This window comes from Equus caballus, chromosome 27 (assembly GCF_041296265.1).
Source record: "Equus caballus isolate H_3958 breed thoroughbred chromosome 27, TB-T2T, whole genome shotgun sequence".
Lineage (NCBI taxonomy): Eukaryota > Metazoa > Chordata > Mammalia > Perissodactyla > Equidae > Equus > Equus caballus.
In genome coordinates, this window is record NC_091710.1 from 17,269,383 (window position 1) to 17,296,547 (window position 27,165).

A 27,165-nucleotide genomic window follows, 5' to 3' on the forward strand; every position below is an offset into this window, starting at 1 on the left:
CCTGTTCTTCATGGTGCCCCCCCAGAGTGCCCTCATACATTTAGGTTACTTGCCTGGATGCTGCTAATGAGGACACTTCCCAGTGTCCCTTCTCCCTCTTGTCCACAGATAGTCCTACTTAAATAAGAGACTCTTGAAAGAACGGAACCCCATTGGTGAAATGTTAGGCCCCACAACTGATGGGGAAGAGGTGATTTTGGGGGAGAGGAGCTTTGTAGATTTCTCACTTGGGCACTTACCTGTTTTGTTCTCCATCCAGGTTTTTTCTGGGAGCAAGTTCTTGACAAACCTATAATGAAAAGTAGGAGCTATCTACATAGGGAGAACTCAGACTTCGTTCAGCAATTCCCTGGGGGTCTGGAGACTGGATAGAATACTTTTTTCTTTTTCCATTGCCAACACCCATGCCCATTCAGGCCTATGTGAGTTTTTACAATGCTCCTCCAACTGGTCTCCAGGCCTCCAGCGTGCCTCATTTCTCTTCATCGTAGAGGACAATAGCAGATCAATGTTTTTGAGGCATGGCTCCACCAGTGCCCTCTCAGATGCGGAAACCTTCCTCTCACTGCCTACCTGATAGACTCCAACTCTCTGCCTTAGCACTCAAGGGCCCCTCCGCCTTTCATGTATCCCACAGTCCTGCCAAACCGAACAGTACCCACTACCCAAAAGCACACATTGCCTTCTTCTCTTTCACCTCTGCCTGATCAGATGATAGAGTTGAAACAAAGCCATCATTTGCTAGTTAAGTGACTTTCAGACAGGTCATTTCACCTCTCTGACCCTCAGTTTCTGCATATGTAAGTGATGAATAGTAAGACTCACCTCATATTGTTTTTATAAAGAATTAAATTGACTTAGCATATGCAAAAACACCTGGCTCCCTGCCTGACATGCTGCAGCCACCAATAATTATTCGGACCTAAATATTGGCTCATGCCATGCCCTGCTTCTTTTCCTATTAAAACCTTATCCTTGAAAAATAGGCGTGTACCCTTTCTTCAAAACCAGCCCAAGGTGTAAACTGAAGTTCACTTTCCTAAGCCGCTCAGTGACATTTATAACGCCAAGTCTAATGCCTTAGATCGTTTTTTTTTCTTATAAGCAAAAGAAGCTAACTCTGCCTAACTTCAGTTTTCTTATTAAAGAAATTGACTAGAAGGATTTATGGTAACTCACATAACTGAAGGGAATTTTTGAGAAATCAACAAACAAAAAGCAAAAATAAGCTTTGGAAGTCACAATACAGCATAGTGTATAGTTATTATTACTGCCGTTCACCAGATATTGTCGGCTCTTCTCTGGCACACAGAAGGGATGTATCTTCTTGGCCCCTTAAAGTCAGATCTGACTCTGTGACCCTTTGGCGAATGAAACTTGAGCAAAAGTGAGGTTGTCTCTTCCAGACAGAACCTTTCGCAAACAGTGGGAGTGTGTTTTTCCTGCCTGGCAGTTGTGCAAGAAGTTGGATCGAGCCTCTTTTAGCTGCCATCTACTCAATCCTCCAGACTGAGGAACGATAATACAGAGCCAGCCCGATGACATGGAGCATGTTCGAGAAATAAACCTTGGTTATTTTTAGCTGAGACTTGGGAGTTTGTTGTGAATACAGCACAACATGGACTATCTGACTGATGAAAACATACATATGATCAATTTCCTCTGCTGTTGACCTAAATGACCTCAGTGAGCCAATATTAGAATTCCTTTTCACAAAGGTGGATAAGTGACAGAATAGAAGTCTACACTGTCCCAGTAGTGTAGACAGATACCATGTTTTATATATAGCAAAGATATTTCCTCATTTTGTCCTTTACCTGTCAATAAAAAAGTATATCTATAGAATTCTGGAGGTAAAGCTCCAGACAAAACCAACATGGTGACAATGAGGAACATTACATACTTGTAAAAGGAGCAACGGATGAGAAAATAATAATAATGGCTGGGAACTTATAGAACCTTGCATTGACAGGGATCTCATATGGAACTTAGGAAATATTATAGCTGAAAGCACTACATGACAAAATCTGGTGGATGGAATTAAACAATACTTAGAAGAAAGATATCTTCAATATACTTATCTAAAAAGAAAAATTAGAAACCAATAAGCTACTTGTTCAAGAAGCTAGACAAAGAGCAAGACAGTAAAGTGAGGAAGAAAGGAAATGATAAAGAGAAATGCCAAACCTTTGTTTCTATTTATTTGCTCTTTATTTCTTGCTATGGACTGAATTCTGTCTCCCCACCATTCATATATGGAAACCCTGACCCCCCTTGTGACCATGTCCAGACACAAGGTCTTTAGGAAGTAATTATGGTGAAAATGAAGTCATAATGGTGGAACCTAAATCAGATAGGACTGTGGCCTCATCAGAAGTGGAAGAGATCTCTCTTTCTGTTTCTTCACACGCATACACACACCCCACCATCTGAGGAGTCAGTGAGAAGGGGACCTTATGCAAGCTGAGGAGAGAGCCCTCGCCAGAACCTGACCATGCTGGCATCCTGATCTCAGGCTTCCAGCCCCCAGAATGGTGAGAAAATAAATTTCTGTTGTTTAAGTCACCCACGCTATGGCATTTTGTTATGGGAACCCAAGCTAAGACGCTTATCTTTCACAGTTTGTTCCTAGGTTCTGGTACCAATTCCAATGTGTGTGGTGTTGGGGGTCGGGGGAGTCCCCCACACCAACAAGCAATTCTTGGGACACCAGCTGGGTGTCCTACAATTCAACTCGATTCTGACACTATGTACCCAGAGACAGCATCACACCCCACAGGTTAAGGGTTCAGTCCCACAAGACTGCCCCCACTGCAGGTGCCAATAGCAAGTCTAGGTTGTCGCCTATGCTTCTGAGCAACTGGCTGTCAGTAAGAGGTTCTCAAGACTCTCTACTCCGGTTCGACTAATTTGCTAGGGGGCTCACAGAACTCAGAGAAACCTCTTGCTTACTAGATTACCTGTTTATTAGAAAAGGATATGACTCGGGAATACCTCGATGGAACAGACGCACAGGGCAAGACATGGGGAAAGGGCACTGAGCTTCCACGCCCTCTCCAGGTAACCACTCTCCCAGAACCTGCACGTGGTCACCAACCTGGATGCTCTTGGAAATCTGTCCTTTTGGGTTTTTATGCATAAGCCGTTTATTTATTCTCTTACCCTCAGCTGCTGTTTTTCCTTCCCCATTTATAGCCCAAAGCCAATCAAAGAAGGACATGTGCAGTGTGGATACTGTTCCTGTACATTTTTTAAGTGCATAACAATGTAAGAATTTGTTAACGGAGACATACACATGTATGTCTTGACTATGCATAAAAATGTAATCTTTTGTTAATGGAGCCATGCACATGGATATTCTTGGAATCATAAAGAATGTAATTAATTTTAGGATATTGATACCTATGATGAGGGAGGGAGGAGAACGGGATGGAAATGTGAATTTTAGGTGTGACGGCAACATTTTGCTTCTTAAAAACAGAGATATCGTTGTGGGCTGAATCATGTCCCTGAAAATTCATATGTTGAAGTCCTAACTCCAGGACCTCATAATAGGGCTGTATTTGGAGAGAGGGCCTCTAAAGAGGTAATTAAGGTAAAGTGAGGTCACATGGGTAGGCTCCAATCCAATGTGACTGATAATCACGTAAGAAGAGAAGATTAGAACTCAGACACACACAGAGGGAAGACCGTGTGAAGACACAGGGAGAAGCGGCCAGGGAGAGAGGCCTCAGAAGAGACTAAACCGGCCAACGCCTTGATCTTGAACTTCGGCCTCCAGAACCGTGAGAAAATAAATTTCTATTGTTTAAGCCACCCTACGTGTGGTATTTTGTCATGGCAGCCCCAGCAAATGAATGCAACATCGGAAGCAAATAGGGCAGAATTTAACGTCTGTTCTTTCTGGGTATTGGGGCCAGAGATAGAGGTCATACTATGTACTCTTCTGCATATTTGAAATATTTCCATAATAGTTAAGAAAATAACAAGCAGATCCCAAAAAAGAATAACCAGAGAGTAGAAATTTATGTGTGATTGCCTTACAGGCCAAGGTGGGTTTCGCGTTGGGCAGGTGGTTCTCTTCCACAGGGTGTGTCAGTCACCCATGAATTCCCATCTCTTGGCTCCACCATTCCTGACGCCTGTATCATTGTCTGCAACCAATCTGCACAAGGAGAAAGAAGGAACACGGAGAAGACACACCTGCTTTCAAAAGTTCCAACCTGGAAATGGCACACACCACTTCCACTCCCATTGCATTGGCTGAAACATAGTCACACGCCACATCTCACTGCAAGTTGCTGGGTGACTGCCTTCCTGGGCACCCAGGACAAGGATGTGGACAAACAGCCAGTAGTCCCACCCACAATGTCATCAGGTTGACCCTGGTCTTCATGCTGCTGCTCAGTCTACAGTGTGTCTGCCAGGTCTATGGTTAGGGTTTAGATATTTTACAAAGGCGCGGGGTTGGGGGTCATGGTTTGGGACTTCAAAGAGGAGGAAGCCAATTCACAAGGAGACAGAAAACCAAATGTTTGCTGGGCCATCTCTAAACAAATGAGAGAGAACTTGTGTAAAATGGGCCCAGCTAGGTACCTTCTTCTCTACCACATCTAGAGTTCCCTACGTTGACAGCTCCTTCCTGGAACAGGCCTTCTGTCTTAAATTCTTTTAGGCAGTTAGGGGTGAGGCCAAAGTTTCTTTTATATATAAATTTTATGTGTATATATGTAATTTATAGAACTAAATAAATGAATTTAAATATAGATACAATGGATTATATATTCTATTATACATCAATATTAATATATATTTTATATATATATATATATAATCTCCTTGGTTCTCCAGAGAACCCTGACAAATACAGGAGGAGTTAATATTCTTTTATCGATGGCATTTACATTTAATCATTTGAAATTCTTAGTTATGACATTGTTATGGCTTGCAAGGAAGTGTCCTTTTCAGTGTTTCATTTAGAGGCCTCAAGGTACCAATTTTAAAAAGTTTCCCATTTTATTTGTTTGGTTTGATAGGCTTTTTCCAATTGAGTGCACAGATAAACCAATTTAGGAATTTCAAAGGAGCCCCATTTAGGCCAGTGAAGCCTTAAATCACCCTGAGTAATCTGAGCCCAGTGGGACAAAAATCTACACGTAGAAGGTCTGTATTCTTTAAAGACAAAACCAGCAGGAGTCCCAGAGTGGGGCTGTTCTTTGGTGGTCCTCTTAGAAAATGAATTTCTCATTTGTATGAACTTACCAAAGGATCAAAGGCCCAAAAAAGGAGTGAAAGAAACAGAAGTTTCTAACAAAGCTGACAATGGAAGGATGGCCAGAACCAGTATCAAAGGACGCCTACATAAAGAGTCTGGACCTCTACCAAAAATGGGAGGTCCAGGCCCAGGAGGACTTACCACCAGGAACCAGAGCCACCAGGAGGAGACGACAGAGCACAAAAGATTCTTTGCAGGCACCTTGCTTGTGTCTGTGAAGTGGCACCAGAATTGAAGGTCAGTAGCTAGGGATCCCACTTCTGTCACCATGTAAAGTCAGCAAATAAAAGGCATAAACTGCAAAAGAACCAAAAAGTTTATTTGGGGTCTCAAGAATTGCAATTCAGGAGATGTAGATTCGAGTAGAAGCTCAAATGTGCTCCTAGGAAGACAAAGGAGGCAGGGGTAGATAAAAGGAAAGGACACAGGCTTACAAAGGTCTACAGTGAACAGTTAATGACTGGTTCTGGCATGGGGTGAGCTGACTTGCCAGAACATAGTTGGTCCTAGGCAGACTGTCCCTTCTTGGAATGAGGAAACACTTCAAGATGTGACCTCTGCTGTCAGGTAAAGCTCAAAAGTTCAGTTAACATCTGGTGGTGGATGTGGTGTACAAGCATAAGCCCCACTTCCTTAATGGCCTCCCAGCTCCATTTTAGAAGCCTTGAAAATGGTACTCCATCTTGTCATTGTCATCCACCACAGTCACGCACCATGTAACAATATTAACGATGTTTCGGTCACTAATGGACCACATATATGACAGTGGTCCCATACGGGTAGCACCACATAGCCTAGGTGTGTAGTAGGCTCTACCACTTAGGTTTGTGTAAGTACACTGTGTGATGTTCACACAACAGTGAAAGTGCCTAATGATGCATTTCTCAAAACATGTCCCTTTCATTAAGTGAGGTATGCCTGTACTGATTTTAGTCTTGTGAATGTTGAATAATGAATTATTAATTTCAATTATTTGAGTCAGCCCCACTGGCTGAAGATGATAAAGGCTGACTGAAGCAAAAAACTAAAATTTGTTATTCAACATTCACAAAACCAAATGAGTAAAGAAGAACTTTAAGTTCTATATCAGGGTTCATGTAAGGCAAAAACATTCTAAAGGAAAGATGGATTTGAGGACATATATGATTCTGAGTGTAAATGTCTGGGTACAAGCAAAAATTCCAGGGAGCATTTCAGACTTTCGAGGCAGTGGAATTGGTGAAACCAAAGTCAAGCTCTCCAAACAGTAAAGGGGGCCCAGGTAATATCTGGAGTACAGGTGGAACAGGCAGAAAATTCCATTAATGTAATTGTATGATATGATGAACGGACAGAGTTGGAAAATAGGATGGCAGGGTAGGGCAGAGGGACCTGGAGGGCCCAGGATGGATGGAGAGATCAGGTGGGCTGGTGGGGGGAAGGGGCCATGGGCACACCCTCTTCATGTCCCCTCCCCCACCCTCTGAAACCCTTTGTGACTCTTCAGTGCTCTGTGATGCAGGCCTGGGATTATAGGCAAGTGCGGACACTCTCAGAGCTCAGTTGCCTCAGGCAGCCTTGCGATTCAGAAAATGGAGTTCAGTCAATGGAATGTTCTCTCATTTCTGAATAGCCATATTGAGTTGTTTTTGAGCATCTGCTCAACATTCTTAGATAGTGACCACAACCTCACCATCGTGTGTGGGTTGTGGTTGCTTCTTCTGTTCCTGTGCTTCCTGGTGGGGATTCCATCTTTACCAACCTTCTGGAAAACCAAAATCTACCAAAAGGTAAGGATCCCTGGGCAAGCCACCAACAGGGATTTTTTATTGTTGTTTCCATTTCTAGTCCCACATTTTTAAATGAGTTGGTCCAGAGAGACTCCTAAGATGGCAAGTCTGAATAGAGGATAGAACATCATCCTTCTAGGGGAATAGTCCAGGCAGGACTAGGGGTTCAGCTGGGACTGTTTCCCGTTTAAAACTCACAGACCATCTGGGTGTGGTGGAGGATTCCTGGATAAAATCCCATCACTGATTTCACGGCCCTGCATTAGGTTATTTAGAGAGTTTGGGATCTGTGTAGGAGAACACTGTTCCCAACACTGGATCATGAGTCACATTCCCATGTCGGGCGTCATTCGACCAAACCATCCTTTGTATTGGGCAGATCAGGAGAGCAGGGCTGAGCCTCTGAGCAGACACTGGAGTGTGAGCTCTGTCCCAGGATACAGGGTCCCATCTGAGGAAGCACAGATGTGACTGTGGGCCTCAGAGTCTATGCCCTCCTTGAGCAGAGGACTTCTGACTGAGAATATCAAGTGTGGACTCTAGCCAAAAATCCTCCTTCGAGTTTTTCAAAGAAGGAAAAATTGAAAGTATCTTATCACCTTTAGAAATTGAGAAAGGGAAAGAACACAAAGTGCTAGTAATAAAAATAGAGAGTGACATTAATCTTGGATGAATATCTGAGTCTCCTAGAGAGAGGAGCAAGCCAACTAAGTCCTCGCGCCTCATTCTTTTATTTTGTTCTCAGCATCAGGGCAGAGCCAAGAGGAGAAGAAAAGGTGGAACATCAAGTGGTAAGGTTCCACCTATCCCACCTGAGCTCTCCAAGGGTGACCCATCCTGTCCTCTCCATGAGGTCCCAGGTCCATGGTCTCTGAGGATGTCAGTCGCTAGATAAAGTCCCTCTCAGAAAATAGAGGCCTCAGAGGAAAGGCTCATGGGAAGGTAGTCAGAACCCGAGACATTTCTCAGATTCCTGCTCTGCCCAGCTCTGGGCATGAAGCAGTGATGGACCTGGACAATGGGTGTTGCCCAGTGGGTGGCTGTGGGAGATGTCAAGAGTCAGAACTTCTGTCTCCTGACGTTGTGAAACTACGTTGACTTCCTGGATGATCAGACTCCTCTTTGAGGTAACCATTGACCTATGTTCCTCACATGGTGGTTTTGAACATCCCATGGGATAATGTATGTGACAGTACTTTATAAATGAAGCAACAAACACATGTGAATCTTATTAATATTATCATTGACCGTTTGACCACATCTACTGATTCTTGGGGCTTTCAGAGTTAATAGCCCGTTAATATCCCAAGGGTCTCCCATAAAGGGACTCCTGTGTAACACCTATGCTTCTACCTTTATTACATGTAATTCACTCTTCTGGTTTCCCAGGTTGGAGAAATTACCAGAGGGAAACAGAGGAGAAAAGGAGGCTAATTTCTATTCTGAAAAGGTGACTAGTCTTTTCTTTCCTGATCCCTCTTTAACATGTTCTCTGCAATTCCAGGGATTCAGTACAGCCTGCAGTAGTCATGGGAGGGGTTTGCCATAGGAACGGGTATGTGAATGAAGGCCTTGGGGTGAGGGCTGCTGAGTGTATGGTGAAGTCATAGATGTGGGGCATTGTGAAGGGGCAGCAGGCTTCAGGTGGCCCCTCCCCTGACAGGCCAGCAGGTCCTCCTTTCCTTGTTCTGGTCCTGGCTACAGTTTTCTACTTCCTGTCTCCTGCAGGCCCCTAGGCCGGCCTCGCGATACCACCCGAGTTCGTCAACTATTATGCCCAGACCCCTCCTGTGAGGTGTGTAATAGCACAACTGCTGAGATCAATCGGCTGCTGTTCCTGGAGGACCTGGAAGATGATACTGCCTCTGTGTCCTCTATGGCTTCCACAGCTTCTGGGACTGAGTCATCATTCACTCTGTCCTCTGCCTTCTCAGAAGTCCCTCCAGGAGACCTAACACCATCCCCCCCACCTGACCCTTCCCCACCGCCCCCCTCCGTTCTCTCACCTAACCCAACGACACCCTTAGCTGACTTTCTTTCACCCTCACCACCGGGTCACTCTATGCCACCAGAGCCTTTTCCTCCCTTGGAGTCCAACTTCCCAGCAGACCATTCCCCACCCCAACCCCTTGCCCGTCCCCCTCTGCCACCACATGACACCCAGGCAACGGGGCCTATTCTCCAACCAGAGGCCACTCTGTCTCTGAATACGATCTCTCTTGACCGCACCCTTTCCCAAGATATTAACCCCTTACCAAATTTGTCCCAGATAATGAATCCCAATGACTCACTGGCTTGTCATCACGCACCACCAAGCCTGTCTGTCTCACCACCGACAGACCACCCTTTAACTGTGACTCAATCTAAATCGGTTTCCATCTTATTGAAGTCTGTTCCAGAGAACTCATCTCCAGATAGCCCTGGTGGGTTGTCCACTTATGTCCCAACAATCACAGGCACTGACCATTCAAGCCTGTCAATTTCAGAATTATCCTGGTGGCAAGCTTGTGCCAAAGACTTGTTCTTAGCACCTTCCACCTTGGCACCACGTGATTTTAATCGAGAATTTCTTGCCCTCCATTCTTCAGAGTCCTCTCTGGAGAGACATCCTACAGCTAACCTTATAGAGCCTGGTAACCTCTCATTTCTCAGCCCTCATGTCCTGGCACTCCTGGAGAGACAAGTCCGAAAGAGGAGTGATTTCCTGATGTGGAAGGAAAAGGAGAAGGAGAAGGGTTCTTTTCCAAGAAAACTTAGGCCAGGCTACCCACTAAATCCTTCGGGGAAAATGTCAGAGTCAAATGCTGATGAGTGTGACTCAGCATTCTCCCTTCCTTTTTGGAGCAGTGCAGGCAAACCAAAGGAGCTGCACATGCATGAGCAGCCCCCATATCCTAAAATCTTGGAGGATCATTTACAGGAAAAATGTATGCAGCTCTTCTGGGGTCTCCCATCTCTGCACAGCGAGTCGTTGCCCTCTGCTATCCGTGACTCAAGTGACTGCACCACAATCTTCCTTTTCAATACCATCTCAAATGCCTCCATGGGCCAAGAATCCCCAGTACCTCTCCATCGCCCACCTCCATCCTTGCCTGAGATCCAGCCCCAACCCTTGCCTCAAACCCTGCCCCAATCCCAGCCCCTACCTCTCACTCAGGTCAGGTCCCAGGCCCACCTTAAATCCCCACTCCCAATCCTACCATCTGGTCTACCCCAGATAAGGATCTGTGAAGTGTGTTACCATAGACCCCAGGATGAATCAGAGTCTCTCACCTCATCTGAAATTCAACAACTGGAATGGAAAGTGTTGCAGAAGCAACAGGAAAGTTTGTGGGGTTCCCCCTCTGTAGTCCAAAGATCTCAGGAAGAATTTTGTTCTTCAGCTCTCAACTTTCCTTACCATCAGGCCTCCCAGGCCCATGCCTCCATCTCCATCCTTCCTGTAGAGTTTCCTCTCAGTGATGAGCTGAGGAAGAAACTGGAACATCACCTTCGAAAGAGGCTCATCCAACACCGGTGGGGCCTGCCCCGCAGGATCTGTGAGTGTCTGTCACTGATGATGCCTCCAAGAGATTTCTCAGAGATAGCTAAGTCAGAGAGCAATCATGGACTCTCACGGATCTCGGTGAACAGAGATCTAAATGTTGGATTGAGCCAATCCAAAAGCTTCCATGAGAGGGGTTCAGAACTGCTTCAGGTAGAGAAGGAGATGGGGAAGGATCGGGGGCACAGCCCAGAGAACGGCCCAAAAGCTCATCTGTTGAGTGACCCAGAGAGCTCTTCAGATAAGGATCCAGCATATGACTCTGAGAAAGACCTAAATAGTCACATGGCAAGTCTGTCAGGGAAAAATTCAAGGGCCTTGGAGGAAAGTCTAGATCAGAAACAACTTGAAAATGTCCTGAAAGCACATTTGAGCAAGAAGTTTGAGGAAATCAGTGAGGCTCCGCTCCCTGGGATGGTGCGCAGTTCATGGCATGCTAGCAAGCAGACATTGCTGCTTTCTGACAAATCCCGCACCCAAATAACACAGAGGAGTTTGCCACCTTCAGTGGGTGGGGACTCCTCCCTGAATACCTTCCAGGAGCTTTGCTTCATTGATTCCAGTGCACAACAGATGCTGGAAACCCATATTAAAAGCTTTCGTATGACAATGGAGTGGGGCCTTCCCTGCAGGGTCCTTGAATCCATACAGGCGTTTAAATTGGAAGATGCTGCATCCCAGTCCTTGCCCTATTTCTACCGTCACCCCTCAAATAACCCAACTTTGGAAGTGGACTCCAAATCCGAAGGCTTCGAGCCCCATAGAGGAAGCTCTAAATCTGTTCTTCAAGAAAAAGCGGAAACAACAAATTCAGCCCCGGTCCTGGATCGTCTTTGCCCTGCTACTTCACCTATGGGCAGGGAAGGACAAGGGGTGCCGAGACAATCACCCTCTGGTATCAACCAAGAGATTGCAGAGGTTGTTCAGAGGAGTAAGGGTGCCAGGCAGACTCATCTGCCTGTCACATGTGGCATCACAGGCAAAGCGAGTCAGAAATTTACTCAGCTAGGCAACAGATGCCCCCCAGAGCTGCCTGCAAGGCAAGCTGGTGCCAAACATGAGACAAAGGATGAGAGAGTGAGTTCCAGTGATAGAAGAGAAGGGCCACAGGACAAAAAGATGAAGTCGGAACCCTTTTCCGTGCACAACACGGCCAGGGACATATTCAGGGCCAAGGAGCTCAACGCTCTGCAGTCAAAAACCGGTAACGTGTTGACAACCAGCAAGCCAGGAAGCTCCCAAATGATACGTGAGAATCACAGTAAAATAGAAATTACTGGGGCCATTGAAAGCCCTGCACCAAAAAGACAAGTTCCCCAAGACCCGAAGTCATCGGATCTTAAGGAACATCTGTTTGGGGAATTAAAGTCGAAACTAGAGAAGAGGAATCAGGGCCAGGTCCAAGGCCAACACACTGACAGGTCCCCTGCCTCAGAGAGCTTGACTTACAAGGCCTCACCGACTCATGCCCACGGTGTCTCCAGTGGGGACATGGGAGCTTCCCAGGTGCTGCATGTCCATCTGGAGGACAGTGGGATCAGCAGGCAGCAGCGGCAGGAGCCTTGGGTCCCTAAGAAAGACCTAAAGAGGTCCGACGATAAGAAATTCCCACCAGCTACAATGAGAGTGAGCCCTCCGGGCCCCAACAATGAAGAGCTTGGTGGAGGGGATGCAGGGTTGGGGACATCCCAACCTACAAGAAAGAGTTTCCCTACTCAGATCACAGCATCAGAGGAGACGCTTGGGAGCAAGTCTTCCCAGACCTCATCACAGAAGGCACAGCCTCCTCCTGAAAGTCTGTTCAGAAAAAAGATGAACCACATTTTTCAATGGCTTTGTCCTGGGACAAAAGGCAAAAAGCAAGAACATCCCCAGGAAAAGGGCAGCCCCATATCATCTGCACAGAGCAGAGGCCTGGTTAAAGGGAGAGCTGCCGTTACTGGGACCACCACGGCTCAGAAGACCAGGATGGTCCCTGGGAAGTTCCCAGTGGAGAAACTGGGGCAGCGGCGTGCAACAGAGGTCACCCGCCCTCAAGAGCCCCTTCCTTCCCTGAGGAAGTTTGTGAAAACTGAGCAGAAGGCAGAAGAGCAGGCCCAGGCAGAGCCCATCCAGGGGCATCCTTCCAACTACACGGCTCCCTCCTGTAAAGTGCCAAACACCAAGTCCTGCCACCAAGAAGTTGTCTTTGCTGGCCAGAATTATCCTACATGTTCTAGACGGATCAGAGACCAGAACAGACACCCTCAGAAAGTCGTGGCGCTTAAGGATCAGCTATTGGATCAGAAGCGTCCCTTATCTGTGCCCCGCAGGGAGGATGTGCCCCATCCAAGCTCCACCTGCAGGCATCAAGCCAGCCCAGGGGCCTCCAGCTGTTCTCACCACAGCTAAAGGCACTATGTTTAGGGATCCGTCTCTATGTCAACAGAAAACGCTTTTCCAGCGTTTCGAGAGTGGAAAATTTCCCACCGCAAAATAATTCCTTCTTTTGGAGAAGATTAATTCTCCCCAATAAATGATTCTCTAATAATAGTGATGTCTTTTCTGTGTCCTGTGTTGGGGGCATGGGTTTCAGGTAACTCAGGGCTTGTGCTTAGGGAAAAGGAGGAGTGAGTTCAGCTCTTACTGATTGCTTCCTCTGGCTTCTGAAAGGTCACCAGTGCTCTGGAGCTCTTGTTGACAAAGAGATATCACATGCCCCCAAAAGCCCATTTCCTCCCTGATGAAGTTTGAGGAGGTGGGCTCTGCCTCCTGCCTCTTCGCTTAGCCTTAACGAAAGTGTAGAGCAGCCCACACCTTCCGCTCACTGAATGTTTTACATCCTTCAGAGAGTAGGGAAGACAGGTGTTCTCTATCCGAAGAGGGTCAAAAATAGGTATGCAATTCATAAAACAACAATGAAGAAAAAACAGTGGCTTCATCATGATTTAGAGGTCAGTGACCAGAGGACCCCACGGGGGTGAACCCTGAATGGGATTTGGCGGGTGGGGGAGGGTATTGCTGCAGTAGATCCTGGGCTGGTGGGGGAGGGGCTAGGAACAGCACAGACACTCCTTAGGAATCTGTCATGTGAGTCATATTAATGTGTTAGGGAAGAATACTTTAAACTTTACATTGAGGTTTCCCTACTGCAAAGGCACCTGGGGGAAGTGGTTCCCCTCTGTAGGTATTTCTTCAGACTGCCAAATGATATCTTGTTGCAGAGCAAAAGCATCACTCAGCTGCCAGTAGTAACAATGTTGACCAGGTAGCCACCTACCTCCCAGGATAAAATAAAGCTGAGAGTAAGGAAAAGATGACTTGGAGTAAGCGAGGAGGGAAGAAAAAATGAAGAGGGGAAAGAAGGACCTTGCTGGTAGAACAAAGCTTTATGCCTCATCATCCATATGGTGACCCTGTCCTGTTCCCCCCGCCCCCTCCTCAATCTGATCCAGGCACTGCACAGCACACTGATGCCTTATTCCAAAAACGCACTGGGCTATTCTTTGAATACTAAACAATATCTGCAGGGAGGTCATCAGGCATGGCATCCCCCTCTTTGGGGAAGGTGATCTTGCTTCCTCCCTTCCATCTATGCTTAATAGGAATATAGAAGATCTTGCCCTTAGTGTGTACAGTTCACCTATCGGGATGGAAGTGCCGCCTCTGATATTCACGGCCTTGGTGGAGCCATGGTTGGTCTCCCCCAGAACACCTGCAGCTCATGAACCAGAGGTGAGTCCCAGACTATGCACCAGGTTACAGATATATGGGGGTCTCACCATGGACTGCACACATACCCACCCTTACAATAGGGGTTTGGAGGAAAGGCAACTCCACTTAGACAGACTGGGACTCAAAAATTGGCTGAGTGTCAACTGGGGCAAAATTCAAAAAGCATTATGATGGTGAGCATTAAATACATTAAGTTGTAGATGTCTAAGTAAAATAAAGATGGTTACAAGGGTGGAAAAATAAAATACCAATTTTGTTTTCTAAAAACAACAAGATTTTAAAAATGGAAGGGAGGAGAAAAAGGGAAAAATAGAATAAAATGATTGTTCTGTAAGTAATAAGAGGGTGTCTAGATATAGGTGACAAATGAAATAAGACTCCAAGTAAGGGAAAGGAATTTGAGGACATTAGAAAAGATACAAGTATAATGGTAACTATTGTAACAAAGCCGAACACGCACACACGCACACACACACACACACACACTCTACACAAATGGGGTGAGTATCCCAGAGGGCACTGGAGGTAGTTTTCCCAGAAAGACTTGTGAATGCTAGGTGTTAAAACAAAAACCAAAAACAAAACCGGTGTCCACTACAGCCTCTCTCACTCCACACTTGTATCTTCTTGTCCAGAGTTATGCCATTGACCCCACAATGTCTGAAACTTGAGGTCAAAGAAAGAATGCAGATTCTGTGGAGGTCCTGGGAGGGGGATGGGGCCCAGGGCAGGAGACTTGAAGAGGTGAGGAGGCCATGGAGGGCTCTACCATCAATGTGGATAGACCAGCCAAAGACCAGCCTCTCAGTTTCTACATCCTCTCATCTTAGGGTCCTTTCCTTCCATTCCAGTGTAGTTACTGCACACTCCAGAGCTTATCACCAGGAACACTTCAGCCAACCAGATTATTACAGTCGGACATTCCACCCTTTGGCCTCGTCTCTCATTCTTCTGATTCATATGCCCCTTCTTAACTTTTCAACTCCAGGCCATTCATTTTTCCACTTACTCCTTGTCTGTCCGTCAAGCTCTTGTTTACATTTCCTCCCTCTCCGGGGTAGACTTGATGGTCTGTCAGGTAACCAACATTTAAAAAGCTCCACTACTAATGGGCCCCATCCAATCACTTTTAATCCTTCCTGTCTGGCAAAATCCCATCTCTCTGCCTTTCCCAGAAATGCCTTCCTATAACTAATTGATCACTATTGGATTAAATCTCACAATGGAGTCTACCGATGCCACAGTAAATTCAGCCCCAGCACTAGCTGGAAATCACTCACTCATTCCAAAAAGAATTATCCCATGCTTACTAACATGAGAACAAAACAAATGGAGCTTAGGTCGCTGTTTCCTTACTCCATTCTCTCTCCAGGGACACTCACATTTATTTCAAATCTCCTTCACTTTCCTCAAATTTAGGCTGTCTCCATTTGCTCAGTAGATGTGCTGGACCACTGATCACAGAGGAACTAGAAGTCATGAGACAGGAACTTTCCATCAATAAAGCTTCACAAAAACCTTTTCCCGTTCCTCCTTTCCTTCTTTCCTGTTATATGAAAAGAGGTTTCCTTCCTAACCTCAATGATTACACTTCCTGAAATGTCCTTATTGAGAGAGCTAAACCCTCGTCTTGACGGACTGAGCCCCATTGCCAGGTATCCTCTCGTCCCCTCCCTCTCTTTAGGAGGCACCCAGCTTCTTTCATTATTTTAAGCTTTCTATTACAGAAATGTTTAAACATGCACAAGAGCAGTGGAACGTCCCATGTACCCCTTACCCCACTTTCACAGTTATCATCTGGCACGTGTGATACGGCCCGTCTCCTACACTATGGTTAAGGGGAAAAGCCCGTGGGAACATCCTGCCATCCGTCTCTCAGGTGTATGCTTTGTGCCCATGTCACAGCTCTCACGTTTCTTTGACATTTACTACCTGTGGTGCTCACTGACCCAAAACAGATGGATAGAGCCATGGGGAGGAAACGCACTGAGCTTTAGATGCTCTGGCCATCAGTTCTGCTCAGCCCTGTAGTCAAGCCTGAGAAGGCACTGAGTTAACTCCTCCCTCCACCCACGCAGAAAGGAATCTTCCTAAGCAAATGCAGTGCACGGTGTTGCAGTCCCTCAGTCACACAGTGACTGCAGCACGTAGAGAGCACAGAAGGAGAAAACTGTACATGTGATAAGGACTTCACATCACCATGCAAGTGTTTTCAAAGATTTAGAAGAAAGTTTTTTTCCTGTAATACATTTAAAACGAGCTACTGTATGATGAGTTAAACACAGGAGATCAAACACTTTTTTATCTCCTCTCCTTCCCGAAGAGTAAAATATTACATGAAAAGATGCTCCACATCATTAGTCACCAGGGAAATGCAAATCAAAACCACTGTGAGATAGCACTTCACACACAGGATGGCTAGAATCAGAAAGTTAGATAATAGCAAGTGTTAGAAGGCCGAGAAACTGAAGCCCTTCTATGCTGCTGGTGGGTATGAAAAATGGTGCAGCTGTTTTGGAAAACCGTCTGGCAGTTCCTCAAAAGTTAAACACAGAATTACCATATTACCTAGAAACTCCACTTCTAGCTATACACTCAAGAGAAATGAAAACATGTGTCCACACAAAAACTTGTACACAAATGTCCATAGCAGTATTATTCATAACGGTCAAAAGACGGAAACAACCTAAACGTCCATCAACTGACGAATGGGTAAATAAATTACGGTATATCCACACAATGTAATATTTTTTGGCAATAAAAAGTACTGATACATGCTACAATATGCACAAACCCTGACAACATTACGCAGAAGTGAAAGAGGCCAGTCACAAATAACCTCATATGATTCCATTCATATGAAATGTCCAGAACAGGGAAATCTAGAGTGAGAGGAAGTAGACTAGTGGTTGCTTAGGGCTGGGGGGATGAGAAGACAGGGCCATGACAGCTAAAGGTTATGAAGTTTCTTTTTGAAGCCATGAAAATGTTTTAAAATTGACTGTGGTGATGGTTACCCATCTGTGAATATACTAAAAATCATGGAATTATACACTTTAAATGGGTAAATTGTATAGTATGTGAACTATATTTCAATAAAGCTGATTAAATGTACAAACTGATATAAATAACCCTCGATCCATGTTAATGTTCAAACTGTCACCACTGAGGAAAAGATTTTCCAGATCCAGGATCTGTTTTGATAAGAAATGGCATACTGGATCCCCAGGAGCCAGAGGGATCCACCTCCCTCCTTGTGTGTTTTCACTCTGGTCTCAGGAACATTATCGCTCTGGTGCCTGAATGCTAGCTGCTCTTATAATGAAGGCAATTAGTACAGCCAGCCCTCCTGATTCTGGGTGCCCTTCTAGTAAAATCAGGCACTCTATAGAAAATGGAAATGGAAAGTCACTATTATAAAGCAATAATAAAGTAAACCATTCAATTACGGATGAAAAAACGGCACTTGTTTTAATAATATTTATGCTTAAGAGCATTAAAGTACCAGCATATTACCATTTTTGCATACATAATGAATGAACTTAGAGACCAGAAGGATTAGGATATAAAAATGATCGTGCCCTATGATAGGACAGATGATGGTGTCCTTCCTCACACACCAACACCATGCCTCGGGATCTGGGGATGGAGGGATGTGTGAAGACCACAGGACCCCTGGACATTCCTATCACTGTTTAAAAGTCAGGCTTGATTTATGCAAATTGATTTTATACCCTGCAAATTTGCTGTAGTTGTTGTTTACTTCTAACAGTTTTTCAATGGATTCTTTGGGGTTTTCTACATATAAAATCATGTCGTCTGCAAATAGTGAGAGTTTCACTTCTTCCCTCCTTATTTGGATTCCTTTTATTCCTTTTTCTTGCCTGATTGCTCTGGCCAGGACCTCCAGTATTATATTGAATAAGAGTGGTGATAGAGGGCACCCTTGTCTCGTTCCTGTTTTCAGGGGGATGGCGTTCAGTTTTTGCCCATTGAGTATGATGTTGGCTATGGGTTTGTCGTATATGGCCTTTATTATGTTGAGGTAGTTTCCTTTTACGCCCATTTTGTTCAGAGTTTTTATCATAAATGGCTGTTGGAGCTTGTCAAATGCCTTCTCTGCATCTATTGAGATGATCATGTGGTTTTTATTCCTCAGTTTGTTGACGTGGTGTATCACATTGATTGATTTGTGGATGTTGAACCATCCCTGTGTCGCTGGTATGAATCCCACCTGATCATGACGTATGATTCTTTTGATGAATTGCTGAATGCTGGTTGCCAAAATTTTGTTTAGAATTTTTGCATCTATGTTCATCAGTGATATTTGGCCTGTAGTTCTCTTTTTTCATGGTGTCCTTGTCAGGTTTTGGTATCAGTGTGATGTTGGCCTCATAGAATGTGTTAGGAAGTGTTCCATCTTCCCTAATTTTTTGAAATAGCTTGAAAAGGATAGGTATTAAATCCTCTCTGAAAGTTTGGTAGAATTCCCCAGGAAAGCCATCTGGTCCTGGGCTTTTATTCTTTGGGATGTTTTTGATTACTGTTTCAATCTTTTTCTTTGTGATTGGTCTGTTCAAATTGTCTGCCTCTTCTTGAGTGAGCTTTGGGAGATTGTAGGAGTCCAAGAATTTATCCATTTCCTCTAGGTTATCCATTCTGTTGGCATATAGTTTTTTGTAGTATTCTCTTATAATCTGTTGTATTTCTGCAGAGTCTGTTGTTATTTCTCCTTGCTCATTTCTGATTTTGTTTATTTGAGCTTTCTCCCTTTTTTCTTTGTAAGTCTGGCTAGTGGTTTGTCAATTCTATTTATCTTCTCAAAATACCAGCTCTTTATCTCATTGATCCTTTCTACTGCCTTTTTCGTTTCAATAGTATTTATTTCTGCTCTGATTTTTATTATTTCTCTCCTTTTGCTGACTTTGGGCTTCATTTGTTCTTTTTTCTCTAGTTCAGTTAGGTGTGCTTTAAGGTTGCTTATTTGGGATTTTTCTTGTTTGTTAAGATGTGCCTGTATTGCGATGAATTTTCCTCTTAACACAGCTTTTGCTGTATCCCATATGAGTTGGTATGGCATGCTATCATTTTCATTTGTTTCCAGGTATTTTTTTATTTCTTCTTTAATTTCTTCAATGACCCATTGCTTGTTCAGTAGTGTGTTGTTTAGTCTCCTCATCTTTGTGCCTTTCTCAGCTTTTTTCTTGTAATTAATTTCTAGCCTTATAGCACTATGATCTGAGAAGATGCTTGTTATTATTTCAATTTTTTTAAATTTGTAGAGGCTTGCCTTGTTTCCCAACATATGGTCTATCCTAGAGAATGTTCCATGTGCACTTGAGAAGAATGTGTATTCAGCTCTTTCAGGGTGGAGTGATCTATATATGTCTATTAAGTCCAATTGTTTTAGTTTTTCATTTAGCTCCACTATTTCCCGGTTGATTTTCTGTCTGGATGATCTGTCCATTGATGTGAGTGGGGTGTTGAGGTCCCCTACTATTATTGTGTTGTTTTTAACATCTTCCTTTAGGTCTGTTAATAGTTGCTTTATGAATCTTGGTGCTCCTGTGTTGGGCGCATAGATATTTATAAGCGTTATTTCTTCTTGATGAAGTGGCCCTTTGATCATTATATATTGTCCCTCTGTGTCTCTCTTTACCTGTCTTATTTTGAAATCCACTTGGTCTGATACGAGAATTGCAACACCTGCCTTTTTTTCCTTGCTATTTGCTTGAAGTATTGTCCTCCACCCCTTCACCCTGAGTCTGTGTTTGTCCTTGGGGCTGAGGTGTGTTTCCTGGAGGCAACAAATTGTTGGATCGTGTTCTTTAATCCATTTTGCCACTCTGTGTCTTTTTATTGGAGAGTTCAATCCGTTCACATTGAGAGGGATTACTGATGCATGTGGACTTAATGCTGGTAATCTGTCGCTCGTTATCTTGTTTTCCTGTGTTTCTTTTCCTGTTTGCTTTAGACTACCCATTTAATACTGCAATTTCTTATGCTGGGTTTCTTAGATTTTTCCTTATTTATGATTTGTCACTCTGTTCTGTACTTTATTTTAGTGTCTACCTTGAAGTTTGTATTTAGAATCTCGTGTATAATGTAGTCTATTCTCTGGTGGTCTCTTACCTACTTGACCAATACTGATTTAGACCCTTTGCTCTTCCCCTCCTAAATAATTATTTTCATTTTTTATTCCAACTCGTCTTACTAATTTGTAGTTCGAGTGCTAAGATCGTCCTTGCTTTGGTAGTTTCCTTACCTTTACCCTAATGCTATAATTGAATATTTGCTATCTTGTTCTGGTTCTATCCATCGGTCTCCCTAGTCTGTGGATTGTGTCCCCTTTCTCCCTTTTTTCTTTTTTCAGGTATGAGAGCCTTCTTGAGGATTTCTTGTAATGGAGGGCTTTTACTTACAAATTCCCTTAACTTTTATTTGTCTGGAAAAGATTTAATTTCTCCCTCATATCTGAAGGAAATTCTTGCTGGATAGAGTATTCTTGGCTGAAGATTTTTATCCTTTAAAGCTTTGAATATGTCACTCCATTCTCTCCTAGCTTGTAGGGTTTCTGTAGAGAAATCCACTGACAGTCTGATAGGGGTTCCTTTATAGGTTATTCTCTTTTTTTTTTCTTACTTCCCTGAGTATTCTTTCCTTATCATTCCTATGTGCCAACTTTACTGTTATGTGCCTTGCGGTGGGTCTTTTTACATTGACAAATCTAGGAGATCTAAAACCCTCCTCTACACACATTTCTCTGTTGATCCCTAGATTTGGGAAGTTCTCTTCAATAATTTCGTTAAGCACACTTTCTGCTCCATTTTCCTTTTCCATATTCTCAGGAATTCCTATGATCCTTATGTTCTTACTCCTCATTGAATCCATTATCTCTCGGAGATTTTCCTCATTTTTTTTTAATTATTAGTTCTCTTTCTTCCTCCGTCTGGCACCATTCAGCCTGTCTATCTTCGATTATGCTAATTTTCTCCTCTATTGTCTACACGGGCATTCAGGGAATCTGTATTCTGTTTTATCTGGTCCATTGTCTTTTTCATCTCAAGTAATTCTGTTTGATTCTTCTTTATGATTTCAATCTCTTTTGTGAAGTAACTCCAGAACTCGGCTTGTTTCTCTACCTTTCTCTCTACCGCATTGAGTTTTTTGATTATAGCTGCCCTGAATTCACTATCACTTAGTTTACCTAATTCCAAATCCTCAGGACTTAATTCCGTGTTTGTACTGTTTTCCTTCTGGTCTGGGGCTTTTATAAATTGCTGGATGGTAGAGGAGAGGTTTTTTCTCATGGTGGTAGAATTCAGTTGCAGTTACAGCCTGTCCCCACTAGATGGGGGTCGAGAGCGGCATGTTAGCTCTCCACCTTCGGGGCAAGATGGCTGCGCCCACTGGCTTTGCCGGAGGGGAGAGGCTGTTACTCACACGCGCCGGTCTGGGTTCAGATCTGTTCTGTTCTCTGGTCTTCCAAGGCCCTTGATTTATGGGGTCCCCGCGGACGGAAGCTTTCCCCCCCGTCAGCGGGTCTCCACTGAATCAGCGGCAGGAGTCCTGGATGATCCCCCGGTCATGTGGCCGCTCCCCCAATCCTTCCCGACCCGCGCCACAGCGATGGCCGACTCTAGGGGAGGGAGCGATGTTCTCTCTACCGTTCCACCGCCTCCGAAGCTGTAAGCAAGGTTTATGATCTCCACCTTCTTGGTACTGTAGGTCTCTAACGAGCTGGCATTATGTTTATTCTCTGAAATTCAGTTCTTTCAATCTTTTGTTATATTTTGGAGGGGAGAGAATCCCAGGTCAGCTCACCCCGCCATTTTGCTCCTATGCTCGAGTAGAAGTCAGGCTTGAGAGGCAAGATGGAGGGGAGATCAGATGAGAAAGAAAAGTTGAGTAGCTGGCAGCTTCCACTTGCAGGATAAGAATGTGATGTTTGCCACCCTTTGTTAGACGGCTGGAAGAATCCTTAGCACCAAGATGTGGAAATTAAAGATAGTGTGTAGCAAGGGTTGCAAAGTCACATGACTACGGGAGACAGGTGGCGCCACAAAGGGAATGGAGATGGGGTGACTGTGTTGAAAGTAAACACCTGCTTGCTATTCAGCTCCTGTCAGTTTTTTGCCACCAGGAAGCATGGGCCCAGCGTTGCCAGATCTTCTGATTTTCAAGAGAAAGTCGAAAACTTGATGTATGTCTAAATTTCCCAATTTTCTAAACACTATGTGAGCCAAATACAATGTTTTTGAGGACCAGATATGGCTCCTGGGGCACTAGTTGCGGTCTTTGGTGTAGTTTCTAATACTTAAAAGCAGAGGTCAGGATATTGTGTCCTTTCCTGACCTTGTCAACAGCTGGCTGTATTACCCTTCCCTCTCTAGGACTCAGTTTCCTCATTTGTAAAATAGAGTCTTTTAGGCTGTAAGCACTTTGAGGGCAATTATTATGTCTCTTTTGCTCACCATGATCCCCCCAGAGAACAGCAACATGCCGGGAGCATAGCTAGTGCACAGAAAATGTTTGTTGAATGACTGAATAAATGAAAGAATGAGTGAGGGTCCTAACATCCAGTCTTCTGGTTCCTTACTGTCAGTTCTGACCAGTCTTCTCTCTGCAACTCCTCGTCCTGTTGACCAAGACATAAACCCTGGTCCCCAACTCTGCTGCTTGCTCAATTTATATTTCCCTTTATCCACTTTCACTCATTTAGTCATTCATCTATGAAATCTTAACGTAGTCCCACTCTCCTAGGTTAGGTCCCGTGCTGGGCACTGGGCATAGAGACAACGACCTTAGCTCTGCTCTCAAGCAGCACCCAAACTAGAGAGGTCGAATAACAAGTGAGCCTGGAAGAGGAATGCCATGTGATCAACTCTCTAGTGGAGATGTGTGCAAGGAGCCATTTTGGCGTATCTTTTTGACTGAGCTGTCTAACTCACCCATAATCCTACCTTAGAAAACACATTCTAGAATCCTGGTGCTGCTCCCTGACTTCTGAAAATTCATGTCAGAAGTCCCTCTCTGCTCCCTCCTGACAGTCCTTCTCAGCATAATCCTGGCTGTCCCAATCTCCCTTGGGTACCATTCATGGAGTCTGCCTTTCCTTCCAAATTGTGTTTTCTTCTCAAGGCTCTTGCCTCCCTCAGCCCTTCAGCATTAAATATCCTAAACCTATATCTTAGCCTTATTCATCAAGGGAGTTCCTTGAAGACTCTTTCCAACTTGAAGAACCCTAGTTCTGATTTCACATGAACTCCATGATTCTGCTGATGACTGATCCTGGAGACGTGCCCTCCTGACACAGGGGACTTCATTTAAACAGTAACTCCTCAACAGAAAGAGTCAGCTCCAGACAGCGCTGCCATAAAGGGTGTCCGTTTTTGCCAGAACTACATACCTCCTGTTCTATGACTATGATTATGCAAACAATTGCTGGAATCTCTTTATTCATTTATTTTTTATTTCTGACTACAAACTGACCAATTTTTTCCTAGCTCATTGCTTTCACACAATATATTGCCACATGCAGCCAACACACACTCCTAGTATCTTATTTTCCAGTTCTTTCTTAGAGCCATCAGTCAATCAGGTGCATGGTCTGCCTCCCAAGTTATCACAAGGGACAGTGTGACCAAATGTTTGTTGCTGCCCACCAGGGAGAACCATGCCAGTGCCCTCTGACAGCAGTTTCCAGGCGCCTCATCTTCCAACTGCTAAGCTAATGCTGCATATTTTCAGTTGTTGTTACAAAATCACCCCACTCCTGGTACTAATTTCTGTGTTGCAAAGAGAGCTAGGCTATGTTGTAATAACAAACGAATCCTCAGGTGTCAATTGTCTAATGCAGACAATGCCTACTTCTTGCTCATGCCACGTGCCCAGTGTTGGCTGGCAGGAGCTGTGCTCTGCCCCCACCTCAGGGAGGCTCCACCAGAAAGTGCTTACGGTCCTCTCAGCACATGGCTTCTGGGTGGATGGTGGCTGAGTGACAGTGGGGAGATCACGCGGGCTACTCCCTGCCTCAGCCTGCCTCTGAGCCAGGACTAATGTCCTGGCCCTGTCTACCTGCAGGAAAACGGGACAGAGTCCCCTTGGATGCCCAAAGGGAGGACCAGATATGAGTGAGCACCACAAGTTTCTACCACATTTACTTAATATCGTCTTTCAATTGAATGACTTTTACATAAAAAGCTCTCATTTAAATTAGAACTTGTACTTCTTGAGAGAAATTATATGTATAAGGAAACTTAACATAACTGGTATGATTTGCCAAAAATAGATGGTAAGCACAAATATATCAGAAACAGAAACGAAGTACACTTTAAAATTTTACGTAGATATTGTCGATAAAGTGTCCAAGTCGAAAACCACTCTTTCTTTATAAAAAACAAGGAGGTAAGCTAATGATAGAGAGGTGTTAAAGGTACACTAGCCCCAAACTCAGACACTCTCCTTGGCAAAATCAGACAGAAAGAGAAGTAAAATGTGAGTAACGTCCTAATTATCCTAATTATGTGACTCGGTGTTATTTAACGCCCTGTCCACGTAGCTTCTAGAATGATGTAGTATATACCAGCCGTACTCACACCTGTGAGCTACTCTGACCTAGAGCATGTCTAGGTGAACAGAATCAGATATTTGGGGCCTGGTCTGACCGCCACATTTGTAGGCAGATTCCTATATCCTTACCTATAAGGACAGCCTCATCAGAGTTGCTGTGTTTGCAGGAGCAAGACAGCGTGTGAGAGGGCAAAATCGGTCTGTTCATATTTTGGTAACAGTCGCACCACCTCCCACCACAGTTGTGACAACCAAAAATGTCTCTCCTACCTGACAATGTCCCTGGGTGGGATTCCAAGAACTCTTAGCTGAGAAATGTTGGTTTAACTTAAATCCAAAAAATTGGAGGCAGCTTGAGGAGTAAGGAATTTGGCCTCTAGAGAGAGGTCTGACCTTTGTCCTCACTCTTGGGAGAATTTCCTGAGTGACTGGAATGTCTCTGTTATTCATGAGGGGCCACACCCGAGTAGTTTATGCTAATGAAGTTCCTCAAAGCGGGCCCAGAGATAGTTTATAAACTGTTACCCAACTGCCTGAGAGGGGGCTGGCCCTGCCCGGACCACAAAGACCAACCCTGTGCTCAGAGGCTTTGAGCTTCGCAGCAGCAGCCTGACGTGGGTGAAGGGGAGGAGGGCTGGAGATGGAGCTCAACCACATGGGCAATCATTCAATCAGTCATGCCGAAGTCATGGAGCCTCAATGAAAACTCTGGACAACAAAGCTTGGAGGAACATCCTGCCTTGGCAATACCACATGCGAAAGGCCACACTTGATGTCCGGAGGATGAGGCATCTCTGAGGAGGACAGAAGCTCTGCATTTGGAACTGCCTGCCTGATTCTGCCCTATACGCCTCTTCCTTTGGCTGGTTCTGATGTGTATCTTTTTGCTTTAATAAAGCACAATCATAAGTATAGCACTTTCCTGAGCTCTGAGTCATTCTAGTGAAATATTGCACCCGAGGGTAGTTGTGGGAACCCCAAAATTTGTAACCAGCTGGTCTGAAGTGAGAGTGGCCCTGAGGATCCCTGGACTTGTGGCTGGAGTCAGAAATCTTGGGCAGACTGGGCATCTAGAAGACTATATCCTTAACCTCCCGTTTGGCTAACTCCAAGTACAGGTGTAATAGGGTCATCTATTTTTAACCATCAATTTTATTAATTTTGTCTTAAAAATCTTTTCTCTGGTGGCTCAGCATAGCTCCTTTGGGGGAAGGGCTGTGTTCAAGAGCTTTAGCTCACTGTAACAGCCAGGAGTAGTTTCCAACACATTAAGTCACATAGGTGTGGTGGAAATAGCCCGGACCTCGGAATCATGACTATAAATCCTAATTCTGTCCCTTTGCTTATATATAGTGGGCAAGTGACTTCACCTTTTTGAGACATGCTGTCCTCATGTGTAAAATGGTGATGACAGAACTTTCATTCGTCCATTCACTAAGTATTCAGGGAGTGCCCACCATGTGCCAGGCACTGAACTGGCCCCCAGGGTACAGCAGCGAACAACACGAGGTCCCTGCCCTCAGGGAGTTCACATTCCAGTAGGAGAGATGGACCACAAATGAACAACTTCAGATGATGAAAAGTGCCACCAAGGAAATGAAGCAGGTAAGAGAAGAGAAAGGGACAGTAGGAGTGGATGTTCTTTTCAACAGAGCCCTTCAAGAACACCTGAGGAGAAGCATTTGTGCAAAGGTCCTGAGGTAGGAACAAGTTTGGCATATTTGAAGTACAGAAAAACACAGTCATCAAGGATTAAAGAAAATTAAGCCTACAAAATTAATGAACTCAGTACCTGGCACTTAAATGAAAATTCAAGGATCTTTTAGGTATCTGCATAAATGTGTGTTGAATGTTACCAGAAAACACTCCAGGAATAATACTGATTGAATTCTATTGTGTGCTTCCCATAGATTTAATATCAACTAATGTATGTGATGCTCACAACAACCTCCTGAGGGAGATAATGTTCTCTTCACCATTTTGATAGAAGAGGAAACTGAGGCAAGTGTCTTAAGTGAATTGCCCAAATTCACACAGCTTTTAAGTGGTAAAACTAGGACTAGGAACTGGGCAGTTGGCTCTCGATGACCTTGCCCCCGACCACTCTGCTGAACTGCACGTTTTAACAATAGCTCCAATCTAAGATCTGGTCTCTTTGTTGCGACCTCTCCAAACACACTTGGGCTTTTACTGTGAATTTCTTATTTAATAAATTTATTTATTCAACAAGCATTGATCAAACACCTGCCAGGTTCCCGGCCCTTGAACAGGCACAGGGAATATAAAGAATG

The 27,165-nt window shown here is 44.4% G+C and overlaps 1 protein-coding gene across 1 annotated transcript; it reads left to right on the forward strand.

Moving 5' to 3' along the window:
- The first annotated feature begins 6,737 nt into the window (after positions 1–6,737).
- Positions 6,738–13,120, forward strand: LOC100059596 (spermatogenesis-associated protein 31D4). The gene is made up of 4 exons (XM_023634908.2): positions 6,738–7,044; positions 7,790–7,835; positions 8,434–8,494; positions 8,773–13,120. Exons 1-4 carry the CDS (start codon positions 6,847–6,849, stop codon positions 12,977–12,979), a joined length of 4,512 nt encoding a protein of 1,503 aa, XP_023490676.2. The 5' UTR covers positions 6,738–6,846; the 3' UTR covers positions 12,980–13,120.
- The last annotated feature ends 14,045 nt before the right edge of the window (positions 13,121–27,165 follow it).